At 32.7% G+C, this 21,380-nt stretch overlaps 1 protein-coding gene across 1 annotated transcript in view; it reads right to left on the reverse strand.

Moving 5' to 3' along the window:
• Nucleotides 1-21,380, reverse strand: part of Dhc16F (Dynein heavy chain at 16F) — a 108,120-nt gene that overhangs the window by 12,489 nt on the left and 74,251 nt on the right. The window contains exons 49-57 of the mRNA XM_085945780.1: nt 20,840-21,020; nt 19,502-19,681; nt 18,317-18,550; nt 15,545-15,691; nt 8,445-8,635; nt 7,145-7,346; nt 2,803-3,043; nt 1,512-1,712; nt 281-522 (exon numbers count right to left, since the gene is read on the reverse strand). Of these exons, the coding sequence (XP_085801906.1) occupies nt 281-522; nt 1,512-1,712; nt 2,803-3,043; nt 7,145-7,346; nt 8,445-8,635; nt 15,545-15,691; nt 18,317-18,550; nt 19,502-19,681; nt 20,840-21,020 (1,819 nt within the window). The remainder of the gene's footprint in view (nt 1-280; nt 523-1,511; nt 1,713-2,802; nt 3,044-7,144; nt 7,347-8,444; nt 8,636-15,544; nt 15,692-18,316; nt 18,551-19,501; nt 19,682-20,839; nt 21,021-21,380) is intronic.

Here is a 21,380-nt window from a genome sequence, read left to right on the forward strand (position 1 = left end):
GGTTCAATAGAATTTAATTTAAAAAACTAACCATCACTAGCTGCAATTTGTAGTCTTAGTTCAATGAAAACAATTAATACGTACGACTGCACATGTTTAATGTGCACTATCTCCTTCGGATTTTAGAAGCCTACCTTCACCCTTTGCCACTGGTATGTGTATGGTACTTTTTGCGAGGGCCACAAATTATAAAGAAAAAAAAATGATTCCATGATAATTATGAAATAATTTATTTAAATCGTTAGGTGATCAATCGCCGACAGTGAGAAAAAACACTTACCTGAAAAACTATATTTGCGTTTGTATGCATCCCAAAAATTTCAGGCTCTTCAATTAAGGGCAACGTGTTAATAAATGAGATATACTCGCTAATCTTATTCATTTTGGGGCAGTGGTATACACCCGACGGGGAATAGACGTAGTCAGGTTCGAGAACTTTCGGTGAAAAGAAATTATTCAAAATAGTTTTAAGACAACGCTGGTCCCACCCGTCAGTGACACGTCCTCCGTAGGTAATCTCACCTGTAATATAAGAACCATTCATTATCGTAAACGTGACGATATACTGCTTATCATTCTATGAATATACTTATCCGAAACCGAAAAAAACCGAAACGTGTAGGAAAGCAGTAAGAAGTACACGCGGTTGATACCCAAGAATCTATTACGATAAAAAACAACCGTGAAAGTCTCAAACATTACATGAAGTAATTTTCGCATAAAATTGTACTTGAGTTACACTCTAGTTGATATTAAAATGTTATTATATTTTATTCTTTCGAAACCAGATTATTTGAATATATATGGTATGGATCTTGGCTGTCTTACGTGGAGGTTTCTTTACAGTTATTTTTATTTTACGAGTCATATGCTCAGCATACATACCTACTTTGGTTCTAAACACATGCTTATTTAAAAACAACATGGGAAGTCCCACAAAGGGTGACACGTTACCACTTGCCATAGAACTCGTTTCAATATACTCAATCCCATTTTGGCAGCATTTATTTAGTATCCCTGCAAGTTAGCTTGAGAGTCAGTCGCTCGTCAAATACGATGAACACACGCAATTTTCATACGCGTCTCAGAATCAGATTTGTTAGTACCACATTTTATAAAAAGGAAAGGTTTTGAATTCAGTTCATTAATTTTATTGTTCTGTGCTCGCTGGCCTGCACAGTCCTTCGAACCAGTCACTGCTTGCTTTCTACGAACAACTCTCGCGTGGCGAGCGTTCATTGTGGAAAAAATAATAAAATCCCAGAATATTATTGATTGTTAAAAATTCGAGATAGGTTTTTTTTTTAGAGAACACAATATTTTAAGACATGATGTGAGAAATATTAATTATTTATTCTGTTAAAAAAAATAGTTAAACTTTTTTTTTTGTACCGCGGAAAATTTTATAGTTATATGTACCTACCTACATGATGAATCAACCTTGGTTGTGTCGGATATTGATTGTGATCGAAAATCATAGTAATTATTATAATATCTACATATTCGATTACCTAAAATATATTCCAATGCATCCCACAAAATTATTCCACTTTTGCAGAACATTTGTAAATTTAAAATGGCGCATTCTCGATCACTGTCGTTGAATTCATAGATAATCGTCCAGCCAAGTGGTCCAAATTTTTTTCTCTCTTGTATAATACCATGGAATAAAAATATTCCAAAGACAATGGTTCGAAAGTCTTGTCCCAAATCTATAAAAAATAACACTTAAAAATATTATAAAAATACTTACAAGATAAAAAAAACTTTTTATATACAACGTTTATAAATTTTCTGTTGAATTATTATGCTCAAAGTTATACTTGATATGATATGAACAAATATAGAATACTGAAACGTCATTTTGACATTTCATTTTGATTTCCATAGTAACGCACGTATATATTAATAATTTAGTTGCTAGGACCACCCCCTTAGCAACCAATAATAGTCTTTTACTTTTTACGGATTTTTCTGAAATAACTTTCCATACAAAACAGAATTAACTGAAAATGAATTCAATTCTGCTTAAAGATGGCTAAAAGTATTAAAAGAATGCATTGGCATCGTGTTCTGATATATTTTAAAGTTTCAAATGTCTATCTGGTCGGAAAGTTAGTTAAAAGTCGATTGCAAGATTTGAACTGGACATACAACCACCGGACAAACAAGAATATAAGCTAATAAAAACGTTGTAATAAAAGAAATCTATAATTGGAACAAGAAATCGTAAATCGGTTCCGTATAAATGTATAAATATAATGTACCTATAATGCTTAATTTTTAATATGTAGCTACAAAATCTATAAATTAAAGTTAACACGTTAATAATTTTATGATGACTAATTTTCAAAATATGCACTATAGTTGTATGTATTGTACTAAGATTTAAGAGCTAATAGAATGCGACAATAATGCTGTAAAAACGTAAATATAAAAGAATGTAATAAACAAATTTTTTTATTCAACGAATAATTAAAATTTTTTGAGAATGTAACATTCTTTATATTGGACATTACTAATATACCTACCGTCTAGAATAAATCTGTTTAGGGCACAATTGATAATTTGGTTTAAACGCCATAACCGATAGTAAAAAATTAACACAATTTAATAAAAATTCCGTGTAAAAATTATAAATTAATTTCGTGGTAGTTAGATAGGACGTCCGTACATTAATTGATAAAGCACGTTGGCGTGAATCCACTGTATACATTTTCATGGTTCGTCGGGCATCGTATTTTTTTTTTGTATATCCTAATACATACTAATGGAAAAATAATAATTTAAGTTATACTGTACCGTGATGTTCAAACACGGTCTCATCCATATCTTGGAAAGACCTTTTAATATTAGATTTGAGGCCTTTTGGAGGTTCGTTCGTCACTTTCACAGAATTTCGTAAAATAGACACCGGGAAGTCGCTAGTGGGCATCGAGCTCAGAAAGAGTCTGAAATCGGTGTGCGGGCCGATAGCATCTGTAGAAATTCGTTGAACAATTTGTTCCAACGACAACATCCACGACGCTGCTAAGTGACAGTTCTGAAAGAAGTTGTTTTGAAGCATCCAAAGTAAACATATATGTTTTAATTAAGCCGAGGAAACACGACAACCACCAAGTGACCACAAGTCGTTACTTATCTGAGCAGGGACAGTTTTATCTGCAGTACAAGAAGCGCTCGCTCAGTACCAAAAACTTAATCAAATGTTTTTCAAAATCTGACACTTTTAAGTGCAAACAAATATTAAAATAGATTCTATTACTATATTCATACCTCAGTAATGGCTTAACGCGCAGAATAATGTTAGGAATGAGGGTCCAAACCAGTCATAAAATACTAACAAATAAAACAGTTGAAAAAAAGTATGCAACGTCAATCTGTTTACGTACATTAATTAATTGCAGTAGCGAAGAGTGGAGGTAAGCCGTTAAGATCCGATATAAATAGTGCATACTAAACTTTGTCAGTCAAACATGTTTTTTTATAGAACTAAGACTACAATGTGTTAGTTTTTAAAATTCAATGAAACCCTGCCTAATTCTAACCGTAGTAGATAATAGTAAAAAAATATTCATTTATCTATAAAATATTTATATCGATTATAGTTTGGCGTAGGTAGGGCTTAATGAGTTTAATAAGACTAACCAACACCATCTTTAATATTATATAGTAACTTAACGAAAACAAATAAATATGACTGAGAGGGTGTGCACTAGAGATGGGAAAACTGGTCGATTTTGAAGACTGAGTATACCTACTTACTACCAGTATAAAAAAATACTTAGTATCGAAACTTGTTCCAAAATACTTACTAATATTTGAAATATCGGCTCTAATAGAATCGTTAAAAACATATGAGCTTTTCGAAAAGTCCCATTTATTATAAAATTTTAAACACATTTTAAATTTATGAGTTGTTTTTATGCTAGGTTAGGTTAGGTTATAATATTCTTGTTAACATAAAATAAATATAGGTACAATGATTTTTTTTTTATTTTAAGCATGTTTTGAACTGTCACAAAACAAACCTGTGCGATCACCACATTCCCGAAGGAATGAGCTGCCAATTAAGTATACAAAATTTATGACCTATTGTTCATACATAAGATTATGTCATGCCGGGAAGTAAAAAGAGTTTGCCTTTAATTCTGTAGTATATCTCTATATATATAAAAATCTCGTGTCACGATGTTTGTGGTCGAACTCCTCCGAAATGGCTCGACCGATTTTTATGATTTTTTTTATATATATTTGTTAGGTATGAGAATAGGTCAACAAGTATATTTCATACCGCTAGGTGATTAGGGATCTCTATCCTGAAAAATTTTCTTTTTATTTTTTGACAATTTTTTTTTTGTAAGTATTTTTTTTTATTATTTGGCATAAAAAAATACCTATAACCCCAAATTTTCACCCTCCTACTACCACCCTGCCATTTTTTAATCGCGATTTTATTATTTTAGTATGAACAAATTTAACCGTCGTTCGTATTTCAAACAGAACGAAATTATTTATGTTGTTGAATGACAGATGACGCTACGTCCGAGAAGAATTTAAGAGAAGCGTCGCGTCATTTTGACATTTCATTCGGCATATCACAACGCAGTGCGTGCAAAATTTTGTACGATTTATTTTAATTTATATATTTTTATGTGTGTGTATTACAGTGGACAATGCCAGCAAGACGCAAGGGGGGCCATTTGGGCCGTCGAACGAATAAAGCAACAAACATGCGAAATAGTAGAGCAGAAAGAACAGACGAACAAATCCAACAAGATAACAAAAACGTGCGTGTAAGCATGTCGCAATTGCGTGCATCTCAATCACAAGAGGCACGAGCTGAACGAAATCAACAACGACAATTGGAACGGAGCCAAGCGCGCCGGTTCGTAGTTAACACACGCAGAGCAAATGACCGACAATGCCAACAAGTACATCGAACATTTACATCCGCTTTGTTCCTTCGTCTCGCATTCGAGTACGAGCCAGATATTGAATATTCCGCTCATCCGAAAGTGCTGATTGGTGCTATGGACAAAGAATGTCCCCATTGTCATGCGCTCAAATTCAAACATGAGTCAGCCGGGATGTGTTGCGCACCAGGAAAAGTGCAACTACCAGAAATTGAGATACCACCAGAACCATTGAATGGCTTGCTCATCGGCACGGTTCCAGATTCAAACCTGTTCCTGAAGTCCATTAGCACATTCAATTCATGCTTCCAAATGACTTCGTCCGGAGCAACAGAAATAGTTCACAATACTGCGGCAAATGGTCAACAATTCCATTCTACGTTCAAAATCAAAGGCCAAGTATACCACAAAGTAGGCTCATTGCTGCCAATGCCAAACGAACCACATACATTTTTACAAATCTACTTCATGGGCGCGGCATGTGGATGCACGTTGCGGCTACAATAGCCTCAATTTGCCTAATGCCAGGTGCATCGTCAGCGAACTGGACGCCCTGTTGAATGAGCACAATGAATTATTGAAATTCTTCAAAGCACACATGCACGAATTGCAAAGTGACAATCACGCTATTGTCATCAATCCTGATAAAACACCAGCTGGAGAGCACGTACGTCGATTCAATGCGACTGTTGTTGACGACATTGCTGGAATCATGGTTGGCGACCGCACATCGACGGGAGAAATCGTGATTCGAAGAAAAAACAATAATCTGGAGTTCATCGCTAACACACACCGTTCATAGGACGCTCTCCAATATCCGCTAATTTTCTGGAAGGGACAAGACGGATATTGCATAAACATTAAACAACGAGATCCTGTCACAGGTAATTCATTCATTATGAACATCATTACTCATTTTGAATTGAGAAAATGAATGGTTGATGTTTTTTTGTTTTTATCGGCGGTCATCGTCTACAGCGCTCTATTCCTCTTTCTGTCATAGATCCCATCCCCACACACTTACGATACATTCGTTATTTTTTATTTAACAACCAAAATATTCACTAGAAATAATTTATATGGCAGAACAACGTTTGCCGGGTCAGCTAGTGTATTTATAAATATACTACAGAATTAAATTTAAGAATTACCTGGATGTTAATACAATTATTATCCATTGACACAAGATCCGCTAAAATGGTGGTGCTGTTATAAAATAAGCAAATCAAATTGTTTAAGTATATAATTATTATCCATTTATATATTCACGCATAAAATTTGAATTCAGTTTATGTTTATAAGTTCCAATTATAACACTAGAGAATCGAGAAACTCGACGTGACGAAACCAGATAAACGCGTAGTCAGTTAGCGTTATCAGAACTCGAATACTGGTACCTATTCCGGGACTTGAGACTGACGTCAACTCGATATAAGTCTCATACTCAACTGAAACTAAAACTAACTCCATAGTATTACTATAAAGCGAACATGTTACCATTTCTGTCCTTCACTATACCAACTTTACAACTGGGGAGAAAGGGGGAGCAATGACAATTGAGTATATCACGGCTAGACATACGTGTATTATCTCATTGGCGCGCATTTAATGTCAATAGTATTGAAATTCTATTAACAGTACCAACTAGCGAGTCGCGGCGATGATATTATCATCGAATGCGTTCAAATTCGAACTTCGAATACGGTTCAAGTTTCTTGGAACAAGTTTATTGGGCTACACATACTGAGTATGGGTAGCACATGCCGAGACTTGAGTACGCAAACTGGTGACAGTATTTCTAACTCACCTCTAGTGTGCACTATTTCTTTTGGATCGCCCATAGCATACATAAACTATTATGGTTTGGCTTAGGCAGGATTTATTTGATATTTTAGAACTAGCAGTACTATCTAAAAATTGTATTCTTAGTTCATTGAAAACAAATAGGTATGACTAACAAAGTTTTATTTATTTCGTGTCTTAACAGCCTACCTCCACCCCTTGCCACTGATTAATTGAATGCAATAAAACCAACTTAGTTCTGAATTGGAGTTTTAAAAAATTGGTTTCGTGCCTTTATGGACGTAATTTCTGAAGTAATATACCTACTATTAGGTTATGAACTTTGGTAGATACCTAATAAAATTCTTATGTAGATAGGTAGGAACATAATAAATTATATCATCAAGTTTTATATTGTTATAAATGCATTTCGTATCTGCACCTACCTGCAAAAATACCCAGTCTCCCTTCAATGCGCCTAGGCCAATCATTTTTTCTGCAATAGGTCCTTGGCCTTGACCCAGTGAAATGGTTTGCGTGCGTCTATCATATCCGGAGTCGGTGGCAAACTTTTGAAACGCCCGAAAGGGATCTGAACCGGGATTCAGGATGAACACAAGTGGGGTGATATTGGACATATCTTTGAATCTAAAAATATATTTTCATTGCATTAGCTTGCAATCTTGCTTAAGAGCACACATAAGTGAAACGGCGAATAATTTTCAACAATAGGTGGGAAGAAATTTCGCATTCGTCACCAATCGCCGAGCGGCATTCGAGATGAGAGCACGTCGATTTATTTTTGTGATGGCGTCATTAGAATATACTCTATATCGTGGTAAGATGACTAAAAAACGTTATGCATGAACTCGAAAAAGAAAAAATGTCAATGAATATATTATTATTATTACTAATATAGCAATAAACATAACACTATATGGTCGCATGTCGAATTTTTATGACAAATTAGATTCCGTTCGGCACGCGTTATTAACACAATCTGGGCATCGCATAGTTAAGATCTTTTTAGACCATGCCTCAGCTGAGGTATAGCCTTAATATGCCCATCCTACATACGAAAACCCAAGTAAGTAATAAAAATGGGTATAAACGACTTCATCAAATAATTCGCAAAAATTGAGAATGTAACATTCTTTTATTGAACATACATAATTTTACTACTTATACCTTGATTAAACCACTAAAACCGATTGTCAACAAATTAACGCAATTTGTTGAACACTTAAATATATAAAAATGGTAGTTAATTTTGTCGTATTCAGATAGGGCGCACATGAGTCAATTGGTAAAGCACATTGACGCGAATCCAGTGGATGCGGAATTTGATTTGGACCGTATGGGATTACTAAAATATTTTTTTAATCTAACAGCTTCTACATCGGCGATATTCTTTTCTGTTCGCACATTCCTTCGACGTGTTGGTGTTATTGCATCATTTAGACTCCTTGAATGCAATTACAACATTACCAGACTTCACAGTGGTGATTTGAGGTTATATTTTTCAACAGAACCGGTAAAATTTAACAGCTAACAACACAACAACTATGGTAGCGGCGCGCCCGTAAATACGCCTGCGTAAATACACAAATATAATCTAAATCTGACCATTCATTCTTGCCAGAGGATATTTAATTTTAAATGAATTCAAAATCATTTAACGGCAGGCATGTTAAATAATAATACCTTAATAACAGTATAACACATAAGAAAAATTAAATTATTTACATAATCGGTAAAGATGATACTGCGCTTTCTAAAAATGCGGGTCCGAGATATAAATTGACATATTCCGTAATGGCGGCCACCAACAGCTCACTTTTCAATGCTTTGAGTAAACATAACTTGTCAAAACTGTCGAGGACAGTATTCCAATTGACATAAGGCTTCCTTTTCATGGTTGGGACGAGTTCGATAACCTGAAAAGTTGCAATCAAATTCATCAGCGGATCGAGAAAACAGCCAAGAGCTTGCCACAAAGTCGACTATTATATTCAGGTAGTGGCACAGAGTTTTCCGAATTACGATGGTAATGCAAGTTATTTATTATCTTCGAATGCAATGCGATAACCTGTTTGCAATAATTTAGATTGCATTATTTGTTGAAATTATTACCATTTATTTCAATATGCAACGATCATCATTTTCTACAAACACTTAACCATATTGCATTCGAAGTATGAGCAATAACTAGCACTACCATCGATGTTTACAGTTTTGTGACACGGCCTGACTATAATAGTGGGTCTTGGTTTTCCAATTTGGAGACGTAATTCACTTAAAATACATATCTAGATTACCTACATATAAAATAAACCCTATTGGTGCAGACAGCAATGATTTAACTTCATAAAATTTTAATGATCTTTTTAATAATTCACCTGTTTCATTTAAACGCGCTATCTCCAAAATTTTGTATAAATAGATATATATATATATATAAATATGAAACTGAGACAGATTATAGTTACCCATGACTTATTTTTAAAAAAATTATATAACAAAATCGTGATTTTGAATCGCCTGAATTATAAAGTTAAGTTTGTATTATTATTATTTATTTATAAAATAAAAACTGTAACCCATGTTCGTTGTATATTATTTTTGTAATATGCTTGAAGATTCCTTAAGATGAAACTCTCACATCGCTAAAACGATTCAAATAGAATAGTAGAAAAACCTAAATCAATAAGTAAACTCACTTTGTTAGTTTGTTAGAGAATAATAAAATTATTGTAAAAGAGTTTTTCTAATGCTGTAAATAGAAAAGTATTTTTTTTTACCAAAACGGGCTTTGGGCTCTTTTGGCTAAGCAACCTCGATATGCTATTCTTCTAATGATGCATCGTTCTAGATTCTAGGTGAACAGATGGATAGATATAATATGTATCAGTCGCAAAGCGTGTCAATCTGTAAGCCCCCTAAGACCTGTCGAAGTTTCGTGGTTGCACACGATGTGTGAGAATACACTTAATGCTTGCATATTTGTCAATATGGTGTTACATTGTATCAAATTATTATTATCGAAAATATACACAATATTTTAACTTATAACCGTCTACGTCTAAAATTAAATTTAATTAAAGAAATAGGGTATTCGGTGAATACACTATATTATACAAGTAAAACTATTTAATTCGCTCTCTATATTCATAATCTTCAACGTCGTCATCATCGTCAGTATATCTTCACTGTACATGCCAATACTTGGTGTAACCCTCAAATTTCAAATTGTTCAGGAATTGAAAAAAAACTGTGGGCATTGGATTTATTTATTATTTTATATAATATTTATTTATTATTTTATATATTATACTATTTTATTAGAAATTGAGAATAATTTTCTTTTATTGACACACCAGTGGCATGCATTTTAAGGGTTACAGCATTTGGCTGGAATATTTTTTGTCAAGTTGTAAATGGCTTAAAAATAGATTTGAATTATTTTGACATGACATATTTGTTTTGGGATTTATGATACTTGGCCAGTTCGTGTAAGAGAATGCCATAATTCAATTGCCATCAATGTGTTCTATTGTTGAAACAAGTTGAACATAATAAAAAATAACTTCATCATACGCAGTGATGCAATTAACGTAATTAATGCCTAGTGGGAGTGGCGGGTGAAGCTCGGTCAGGGCAAATAAATCAAGGGCTGCGGTCCAAATATGGTCCGGTCAAAGATTTTCAGGGATACAAAACTTGGGGGTCGCGTTCCGAATGTGGTCCCGTTCAAATTTGCAGGGGATAAAATCTGCGGGTCGTGGTCCAGAAATGGCCCGGTTTTGAAAATTACCGGTAGGTAAATAAATTTAATTAGGTTATGTTAATGCCTATATCGTAAATTTATAAGTAACTATGATTAACTTAAAAAAAATGTTCTGAGATGGCGTCAGGTCGAGACCAGTATAATGATCGCATGCATAATGCTTCTTGTTTTATATTAATAAATTAAATTAAATTATATTTTATATCCACAACGGTGCAATCGAGTATTGGACGAGTCCGTTAAAAGTGTACTGTTGACTCTGTCGAAATTCGACCACATTGTTCCAATCTTCGTTTGCACCTTGTGGATAACTAACTACCACCCATATTACTAGCCTGCACACGCACATTCTTTCCTGCGTGAAAACGTAGTGTGCGCGATGTCGCGCGAGAAAGATCGTGCGTATAAAGTCGCGTAGCGAACAACGGAAAGAGTGAGGTTTTGTCCAATATTTCACGCATGCCACGCGTCGAATCGTTTTTTAATACGTTTTTCCACGTATCTTCACAATAGACGTTCGCAATTTCTCCCGCCAATTTATTACGGACCTTGTGGACATGTATAAAACATTCCCATGTTTGTGGAGAATAAAACCGGCGGCATAAAACATAGATGATGCTCTACGCAGATATAATGAATCAACATAAATTCATAAGTATTTTTTAAATTAATTTAATGGTGTTAACTGTCAATTCTTGGTAGAAAAACATTATATTAATTAGATGAAAAACACAATATTATATCGTACATAACACGTTGGATAACACTAATTATTTACTTTTATTAATGCATTATTAAGTTCTAAAAAGTTTTGAATTAATGGTAATTATTATAATATTATATAATTCTGAGGGGTCCAGTTGCAAAAGCGCCACTGTTTGCTTTTTGTGATTTTTCAGAATCAAGAAAAAACGATTCACAGGTTTATTTTGAGGGAAAACCAAGATACCATAGGTTTTATTTAGAAAGCGTATCTCCAATTTACCATGAATAATGATGTAATTCAAATATATATATACTGAATAAGTAAATATTTAAGAAAGTTTTTTTGACAGTGGCGGGTTTGCGGCGCACTATTATATTGAACAGTGGCAGTTTTGCTTAAAATTAAATTCAATGTAACAGTTCATTTTGCCATCATTATTTTAACCCACTTATGACCGGTACATTTTTTAAATAGATCGCGCACTGAGCATCAGTTGAAACAAGATTATAATATAGACTGTTTCTTGAGTTTATAGTTTTGCGTGTATATTTCATAAAACAGACTATGTAGGCAATTCATAATAATTAGAATTATCAGTTTTTTGACTCGTTTAATGTAAGTATTGAAACCTATATACATTTAATTTTTGTAACTTAATCATTCAAAGATTTCAAAATAACTTACATATTGTAATGTAGGTGAAATTATGATATATATTAGAATTCAATAATGAAAACAAGAAAAATATAAAATAGGTAGGTACCTACTGTACTTTAAGTTAGAAAAAGTTTACTTTAAAGCATATAAAAATAATATATTGCCATACAAGATAAAACGGGTAAGATTTTTTTCATAAAACGAGTTAATTTTTTTTCGAATATCTTGTATAATTTTGTTAAAGGTATTCCTGTTTCTTGCAACTATGTTTACAGGTTTTTCCGATAACCAGATTTGGTGAATTTTTCGATGAGTATCTCTAACAAAAACATGTATAATGTACAAAAAATTATATCACCAATTTGAAAACTACTGTAGGTACCTACATATTGGTTTTGGATAGATAGTTCGGTACTTTAAACATTTTTACGGAAAACTGATGAATATGTTATATTTAACTAAATCTGCTTTCCGTAAATATATTTATTCTAATCACAACAAAACTATTACATACTTAGGTACCTACCATAAATTCAAAAGAAATAAAAATTTCCATTTTTTTTAAATATTGTTCTGAATCTGTTAATAAATATGTTATATTTAATTAAATCTGCTTTTCGTAAATATTCTTATTCTTATCACAACAAATTTATTACATAAGTACCATAAATTCAAATGACAAATAAATCCATTTTTTTATTCTGAATGGGTTGATAAATATGTTTTATTTAATTGAATCTGCTTTCCGTCAATATGTTTATTCTGATCACAACAAAATTATTAAATACCTACCTACTATAAATTCAAATGACAAAAAAATCCATTTTTTTTTAAATATTGTTCTGAATGGATTGATAAATATGTTCTTTTTAATTAAACTGCTTTCCGTAAATATTTTTATTCTGAGCATAACAAAATTATTACATACCATAAATTTAAATGAGATAATTTTTTTTTTTTTTGAATATTGTTCTGAATGGGTTGAGAAAATGGCACCCATTTCAATGTCAAAAGAAGCATAACTTTGAAGAGTAAAATCATAATGTTTAACTTTTGCCACGTTTCTTTTCTAGTTTTTTATTGTTGTATACCCTTTTATGACTTGGTTTTCCATCACAGGTGTCACTTTCACGTCCATTTTCACAACGAAATTCAACTTTTTAATAAAGCATAATGACTATCATCTGACAAAAACAACACCGCATAGCCATACAAATTGTATACCCAAACTGTTATGTGATTGGTTGAAATTGAACAGTGGCGAGTTTGCACTTCACAGCATATTTTAAAGTGATTTTTATAGTATGAAGGGTTGCCTTTGCTTAAAAACGAAGACTACACTCGATAGATTTTTTGATACACTTTCATGATCAGTAGCTAACTCAATATCGATCAAAATCAAACAGTGGCGCTTTTGCAACTAGACCCCTCATCTATTGTAATATATTATAGAATATTTTACTCTGCATAATTTATAATAATAAACCCGTTAATTAACTTTCAACGGATTTTTATAATCCAATTATGTGATGGAAGAAATAGCAGATGAAAGAATGCATCTTAACGGTATAATTATTATCTTTTTAGTTAGAAGAGAAGCCTCGGTGGATGAACACTTCTCATTTATAATTAAAAATTTTCAACGCGTTCATTCAAAGTCTTATGAGAAAACCACAGAAAACCTGGAGAAAACACACTCAATACAAAAATATAGAACGGAAAATATAATAAAAGGAATCATCACTTGACGAAAGCCGGCAGATGTTTGTTTGTCAAGTGCAGTTTGCGTGAATAGTGGGGATTTGGGGTGGGGTAAGTGTGTATAATGAACTTGCTAAATCAAAAGGACCTAAAATATATTTTATTTTCAATTTTACAGGAAATTAATTTGAAAATAGAACTGTATTGACATCTACAATATATTTTCCACCATATCTACCTAATCAAAAAATAGTTATAACTTCATTAATTCCATCAACTTGTTATGTTTATATATTGAATATGTCTATTGGAATTGGGCTTAGCAACTCAGATTTCGCTTTTCGATATCTTCAGGCAATATCATTAAAAATATATAGCCTAAACACATATTTACCTTATTTAACACTACAGCACATCGTGAGGCCAAATTATGGTAAGAGTTAAACGGCAGTATAATAGTAAATGTAAAAAAATCACGTAAACATACACGCTTTAAAATAAATCTCATTATTAATGACGTATTATAACCTCAACAAGTGGTAAGCCAGTATCTCACGCACTTCACCATGAGGTCTGTACTATTATGTAAACTGACCTGTGATATATATATATATATATATATATTTTATGTTACTTTTTTGTGTATAATTTAATTATTCATTATTCTTCCTCATTTTTCTCATGTAATTTTCTAATGTAATTTCTTTATATTTATGTTATTCTTACTATTTATCTTGTTAGGCTTAACTATAGTATAGTGTATACATGGAATTGCTGGTTGCAATAACTTTTCATTATTATATTTCCTTAATAAAAAAAAATAAAAATAAATTAAATTAAAAATTAAAAAAAATATAATGGAGAGTTATCAATTTTATTCTAATATACAACCTATCTGGATTCAATTAATATTTAGTGATAAACAATCCCATTCACTAAACGAAATACTGAAATGTATTGTATGTGAAATGTAAACCATTTATTCACAAGATTTGAGAATAATTAATATTCGTTGAATAAAAGAAATGGTTTATTAAAAAATGTTAACAAGTTCTAGTAGACGTTATACTCGTAACTAAAATATTTTGGCGAGAGCCGGCCGTCGGTTAGTAATTAAGGCAATTAATATTCCTTGATTTAAAACACAAAAACTGATAGTCAATAATAACGGAATTTTATAAGCATTTCATGTAGGACCTACTAATTTAAATTATCGTAATTAAGTAGGAGGCCTGTGGCTTAATTGGTTAAAGCATATTGGCGCGATACCAGTGGTCAGGGGTCGTATTTTTTCCAGATTTTTTTTTCTACTAGGTATATTTGAGGTGTTTTCAAGTTATGTATGAAATGTATATATTTAATATCTTACATCTAACAACCACATTCGTTTATCAGGTACCTATCTATATTTTAACGTGTCCGGAAAATTAGTTAACCGTACCACACACATTTCACAGATGGATAACAATAAAGTATTGAGATCAAATACATGTTTAAATAAAACGTTTAAAAAAAAACATAATAAAAACCACCGGTATACAAGAAGACAAAGAAAAATATGTAAGTACGTAAGTAAATTATAAATATCTAACTACAATCATGTTATCTTATCGTATAATTTATATAAAATTATGTTAGGTGCGAGTGTTATATATATTATTATAATATAAAAAGGACAGCGTGATAATCAGAAATTTGCAGCCAATCAATTTCAAATTAATGTTCTTATTGAAACTAATAAAATTGAAACATTACTGTCTGAAATACTCCACGAACAACTCGTATTATTTTAATCTTGATGCTATACGGCCACCTCCTTCTTGTAAGACAGCTCACGGTGAATTTTACTATGGCAAAATATTGTACCTACAATTTACATGTAACCATATTTTGATACTAGGTATCTCTTCCACGTTGTTTTCCATGTCTTCTACAAGTCTTGTAGTATACGCTATCTGATTTTTATACAATAATAATTTTTTATAGTAAAATTACCCCAGAGAAGTTTCCTATTGATATTTTGATCGGTTTCAACATGTCATCTTTCAATCCAGAGAATTTTTTAAAAGCTTTGTCGAGGTGATGCCCAGCCAACCATATAGCTTCTGTGATTGAAGGAAAATTGGGTTTCTTTCCAGGTATCTACAATTTGACATACTTTATTTAATGGCCTTAATATTAATATTATTCACATACTCACCAAAAATACGACGAAACGTGATCAAATTGAGGGAATATTAAAAAAATCGTTGTGTGTACTTATGTACGCGCGTTAGAAGTTATACTTCTTTGGCGTAACAAAACAAAATATTATTGCAGAATGTACCAACTTTGAAAGAAACAAATCTCAAAACCTGTGTTTGAAAAATTTAGCAAACCGCTATTTCGACCATCTTTGCTTAACCCATAGCTTACGGGCTGCACAACATTGTGTTTTTGCTAATTACTTTGCTACTACAAATGCAAATTAACACGTTAATTACAAAATTAATTAAAAGGGCTCGTAAGCATTGTGTTAAATAGATGACTGTACAACTATTTTCGTTAACAATAATAATTTATTAGTTATTACAAATCAAAAGTAAAACATAGCCCATTTAATGGTTTAACTGAAACGTGATAGGTATTGGCTTTTGTGATGAAACATAATAATTATTATTGTCTTCAATTATTATAAATCGCTAATAAATAAATTGACATGTGATATACGACAAAAAATGTCCTAAACTGTAAAAATATATATTTTTGTGTATGAAGTATCTAAATATTGTAAATGTACAACATACCATTGTTTGAATTATTTACCAACTCAACATTTACAAAATTAATTTTTTTATTGATATATAATTTTACTCATAAATAAAAGTTGCAACATTCAGTCTTTACCCAACCGGCCCAAGCCACAGCCCTCAATATCACAGCTGAAAATTACAAACATCCAGCATTTAGAACACCCGAACGTCGTCGCGCAAAGTAAATTATGTTGCATCGGCGGTAAAAACTTCCGCCCCACGCCAAATTAATGCATTACATTTGCGCGCGCAACTTCGTCCCACGCCAAAATATACTAAAAAAAAATACACTCTGATCTGTTTTCCCAAACACGCCTAAAGAATTAGTATAACTTTAAAAGTTTTAAACAACACTAAACTCAGGGCTCGAAATGGGTCGGAACGCACCCGAGCGCCGTTCCGGTTCGTGAAATCGGTAAAATTATCGCTCCGTCTCGTGGAAAAAATAATTTGACCGTGTAAGCTAGATAGGTAATATAATAAAAAATCTAACACATTTATTTTTGTAAAGTACTCATAAAATTTGAAAACAACGAGTACCTATATTAATATCTTCAGAAAATAGTTGAGCGCTCCGGTTCGTTAACTTTTCCATTTCGAGCGCTGACCAAACTCCCACAAAATGCTGACATAACGTCCCCATCGATGAAGCGTTTTCGTTTGAGGAATTCTTGCTGAATTATAGAAATAGGCTGCTTCAGACTCATGAATCACTGACTCAATGCATATTGAGGACGCCGAGCGTCGTGACTGACAAACATTGAGCGCGAGGAACTCTCTTCTAATTGCTGTTCCACTCGACTCGTGTATTTAAATCGAATCCTGTGTCATTCCAGATGCACTCATATGATGCATAAGTGAGGCTTCCCCACATTCAGAGTGTGGTGAAATCGCACTGGAGCGCCGTTCCGGTTCGTGAAATCGGTAAAATTATCGCTCCGTCTCGTGGAAAAAATATGTTGACCGTCTGAACTAGATATGCACTATTATAATAGAAAGTCTAACACACTTATTTTTAAAAAAACACACATGAAATTTGATAACTAATATATTCTCAATATTAAATATTAAAAATATTTTCAAAAAACTGTCGAGCGCTTCGGTTCGTAAATTTTTCCATTTCGAGCGCTGGATGTGATTCAAACCACGAACCATATCGTAGAAACCTGCAACCTGTATCCCTTCCCCGTAAAAGTTTCAGTCATATAACTAAGCCGAACCGGAGACTTACGTGAATATAATATGCCCTGCCAGATCCGCTGTGACTTTGTATGTGCCTAGTTTTGTGTTTTTTAGTTTTTTTTTCGTTTACATTTAACGCTGTTCGATATAATAAGTGATATAAACCATTAGTAATGGTTAATTATCGATATCACCTTAATAAAAACTATAGCTTATCGGTGAGATCGTAATTGATGAGCTAAGATAACACAAACGGACCTAACGATCCTAATAATTGATAAAGAAAAATTGTAAAGCGGAGCGGGTGGGTCCATTAAAAAAAAACCATAATTTTTAAGGCAGCAGGAAAGGGGTAGAGTTAACGAAATCTACCTTCCGCGTTTACCCTGCCTAGGTACTAGCTTGTCGTTGCGTCAACCACGGGCCCTACTTTTTCGGCGAATTTTTCGTTTTCACCGAACTGGTTATCGAATTCGTTATTGAGATCGTTAGCATCTGTTTGTGTCGTTCGCTTTGTTTTGACTTTTAGACATTCTGCATCAGAATAAAAATGCAAATATGTTCCCAGATGGTTTCACTGACAAAGTATAATGGTAGAATGCCGGGTGGGGTGGAACCAATCCATTGAAAAGACGATTCGAGACAGTCAAATCTTCTGGGTTATGATCAACAGCCATTAAGTTCCATGCGCCTAATAAATTTGCATTGTAAACACAGAGTATGGGAGGTAAACTTTGGATTGATAGTGTCTGAGATAGCATGGTAATTATGACAAGAATACGTTTAAACTTACCACTTTTGTGCCAACCGGACCCTTTAATAAGAATAGCCAACTGTTGTCAGATATTTTTTGTTCGTGTCTGAATATAGCCACAATCAACATAAAGCTGAATACGAGCTTGTGTTTTTCGAAAAGTCCTCGCGATATATTTTTGTACACGGCTAATGTTATTTCGTAAAGCAACGACTTCAATAGTTCTTCGAAATTTTCTTGTTTTTTGGCAGTCCGAATTACATTATTGAATACCTGTGAATAGAAAAATATAATTTCGTAATTACGAAAAATCAACCCGATAAAAAAATAGCGGTAGGTACAATAACTATTATGTCGACAGCATTTTCATACTATCTCTATATTTAAAATATGATTTACTTAATTAATTAAAAGATACTATATGGGTGACTTGTAAATAAAACTTTTGTTAATAAATATATGGTAAATTTTTATTAATATGTAAACAATTTATTGGGACACTGGTAGGTACAGTTAGAGCTTGCGATAGAGATATATCGTCTAGAAAATTCTCGAGAAATAATCAGAAAATGCCAGAAATGAAGAAAATGAAGTTTTACGAAGTTTCGATAATTCTCATTTCTTGAGGAATAATATATAAGATAAGCTGCTGACCGCAACCTGAATTTAAAAAAAAAGCAATTAAATTTGATTTCGCGATATTTTTTATTGACGAAATTTCTTTATCGGAAAATCTAAATTACTTTTAAACAATCGGCAGGAATAAATAAATTCGTAGCAATGTCGATTTATTGAGATTCTCGAGAATTCTCTAGAAATCAAAAAACTAATCTAGAATTCTCGAGAAAATAAAAATATGACGGATTTTGAGAATAATTATGGAAAATCAAGATAATATGAAAATACTTTAGCAATCATACCCTCTATGTACAATTGATGTGCCTAATAGGGAGAAATTTGATTGTACATACAAAAGTTCAACATAGTGTAGAATAATGGTAATGTAGGAATAGAGTGTCTGGAACCATTGGCCATCGGTTTGCATCCCAGGTATGGCGAAATTCACACACTGTTGTGTTTTTAAAAATGACACTATGTCACCACTATCTTTCTAATGAAGTTTACGTATTCTTCAAATGTAACTTTCTACGAATTCTTAATTTTTGCTCTTTGATATTATATAAGTATATTAAATTAAATTTATTATAAAAATTAAAAACTCACATTTGTAAAATATTTCAGCGAATATTGGTACATAGGGTCAATATCACCGAGTGATGTGACAACAAAAAATAAAACAGACCCCCTAGTCGCTATTGGTCGATAAATCTCTCTAGCAATCGAGATTTTCTCCTCAGTCACTTCAGAATCAAGCAAACGTGCTACGACTATTTCTGATGTTTCCTGGAATGATTTCAAAATTTTAATATATTACTGCAGTGGTATTAAAATTGTGTGTCGTGGTAGTCAGGGGCGTCATGTCAATCTACGGGGGTGCCAAGCTATTTGAAAATCATAATATTTCCGGACTTCATTATTCGACGCACAACGTTGCACGCTCACAATGAAAGATCGGATTGTTTCACAAGTTTATGATCTCCAATGTACCTTCTCTTGATATAACAGTACCCATATCAGATTAGCAACCGGTTTGAAAAATACTTTTAGAAAAATAATATGAAGAAGAAATGAGGGTGGGTAATGTCCAATGTAGATAGGAGGTCATTCGTTGCTTGGAAGAAACAAATAATTTTTCAAACTAAGCAAAAGTAAGGTACCTACGTTCTGCAATAATATTATATATTCGCATACATAATATTATTGCTGACGGTACCTATATCGATACAATACCCTTGAGACCGAAATGAACATGATCATAATAGCACGCCAATAAAATCTGAATTTTTATTAATTCATCATGGGCACTTCTGAATCAATTATAACAGCTGTATGGCAAATATGAGTTTTGGTCCGATACAAAAATTATTTTTGTTTTGTTACGCCAAACAAGTATAACTTCTAACGCGCGTACATAAGTACACACACTGATTTATTTTTATTTTGAAAAACAATTTAAGTATATTTATGTAGGTATATGACGTGATTAAATGCAATAGATTTTTTTAAATTATTAATTAGGTATTTTGGACAAGGCTGCAGTCATAATAATATTATGCGCAAAGGTTTTAGGTTTGGCGATCGGAGCCTACCATATTGCAGACAATGCGATATAAAGACCTAAGTCACGTAACGCAAAGTTAATACAAAAAAACATATACAAACATAATATAACAACTACTAGTTAAAATCGTCGTTATTAACCAAGATGTCCGTAGCTTAATTGGAAAAGCATACTGGCGCGAATCCAGCAGATACAGGTCCAAGTCCCGTCGCGTGTCCTATTTTTTTCTACAAAATGTTTTTTTCTAGTTTTCTATTCTATTATAATATTATGCTTATGTGTTTTCAGTATCGATAAAATTGTTGTTAAACACATTTGTAAATTTCACTTTTTCCATAATATGTAATCTACACAGTTCATATTCTTTTTTATTATCTTACTTTGCCTTCATTCAGAGTTTCAATCAGTTCTTCGTCGTCCAGCACATTTTCAGTTGAAGAAAAGAGCATTCTCAATATCTTATCCTCTATAGCTTCCAGTTGTATTTTATCTTCGTTGATTCTTGTTATCAATTCTGAACGTTGTTGTTCCAAATCGGGTCTTTTTAATATCACCACATCTCTAATAACATAAGAAAAAGATAAAATTAATGACGTTGACTTGATTTACGGGTTAAAGCGTTCAAAGTCAGGGACCAACAGTGAAGGCTTCCCTTAATTACAAAATCTTAAACAGTTGCAATTTTTTCGCGATCAGAGGTATTTAGGTATATATATAAATCTCACAGTACAACTAGATTACTGCATTGCTAACATTCAGTGTCGGTTTTTTGTACATACAAAATTTTGACACGTTCCAAACCTGTCATGCGAACAATACATAAAATTATTTTTTTTTTACTAAAAGTTAATTTATACCTACGCAGCTTCAAAACTAGTCAGCTTCTAGAGCGGTGGTTCTTAGCCGGTGCACCACGGAGCA

This window comes from Rhyacophila brunnea, unplaced genomic scaffold (genome assembly GCF_057557595.1).
Source record: "Rhyacophila brunnea isolate RB1 unplaced genomic scaffold, BYU_Rbru_1.0 scaffold_1, whole genome shotgun sequence".
Classification (NCBI taxonomy): Eukaryota; Metazoa; Arthropoda; class Insecta; order Trichoptera; family Rhyacophilidae; genus Rhyacophila; species Rhyacophila brunnea.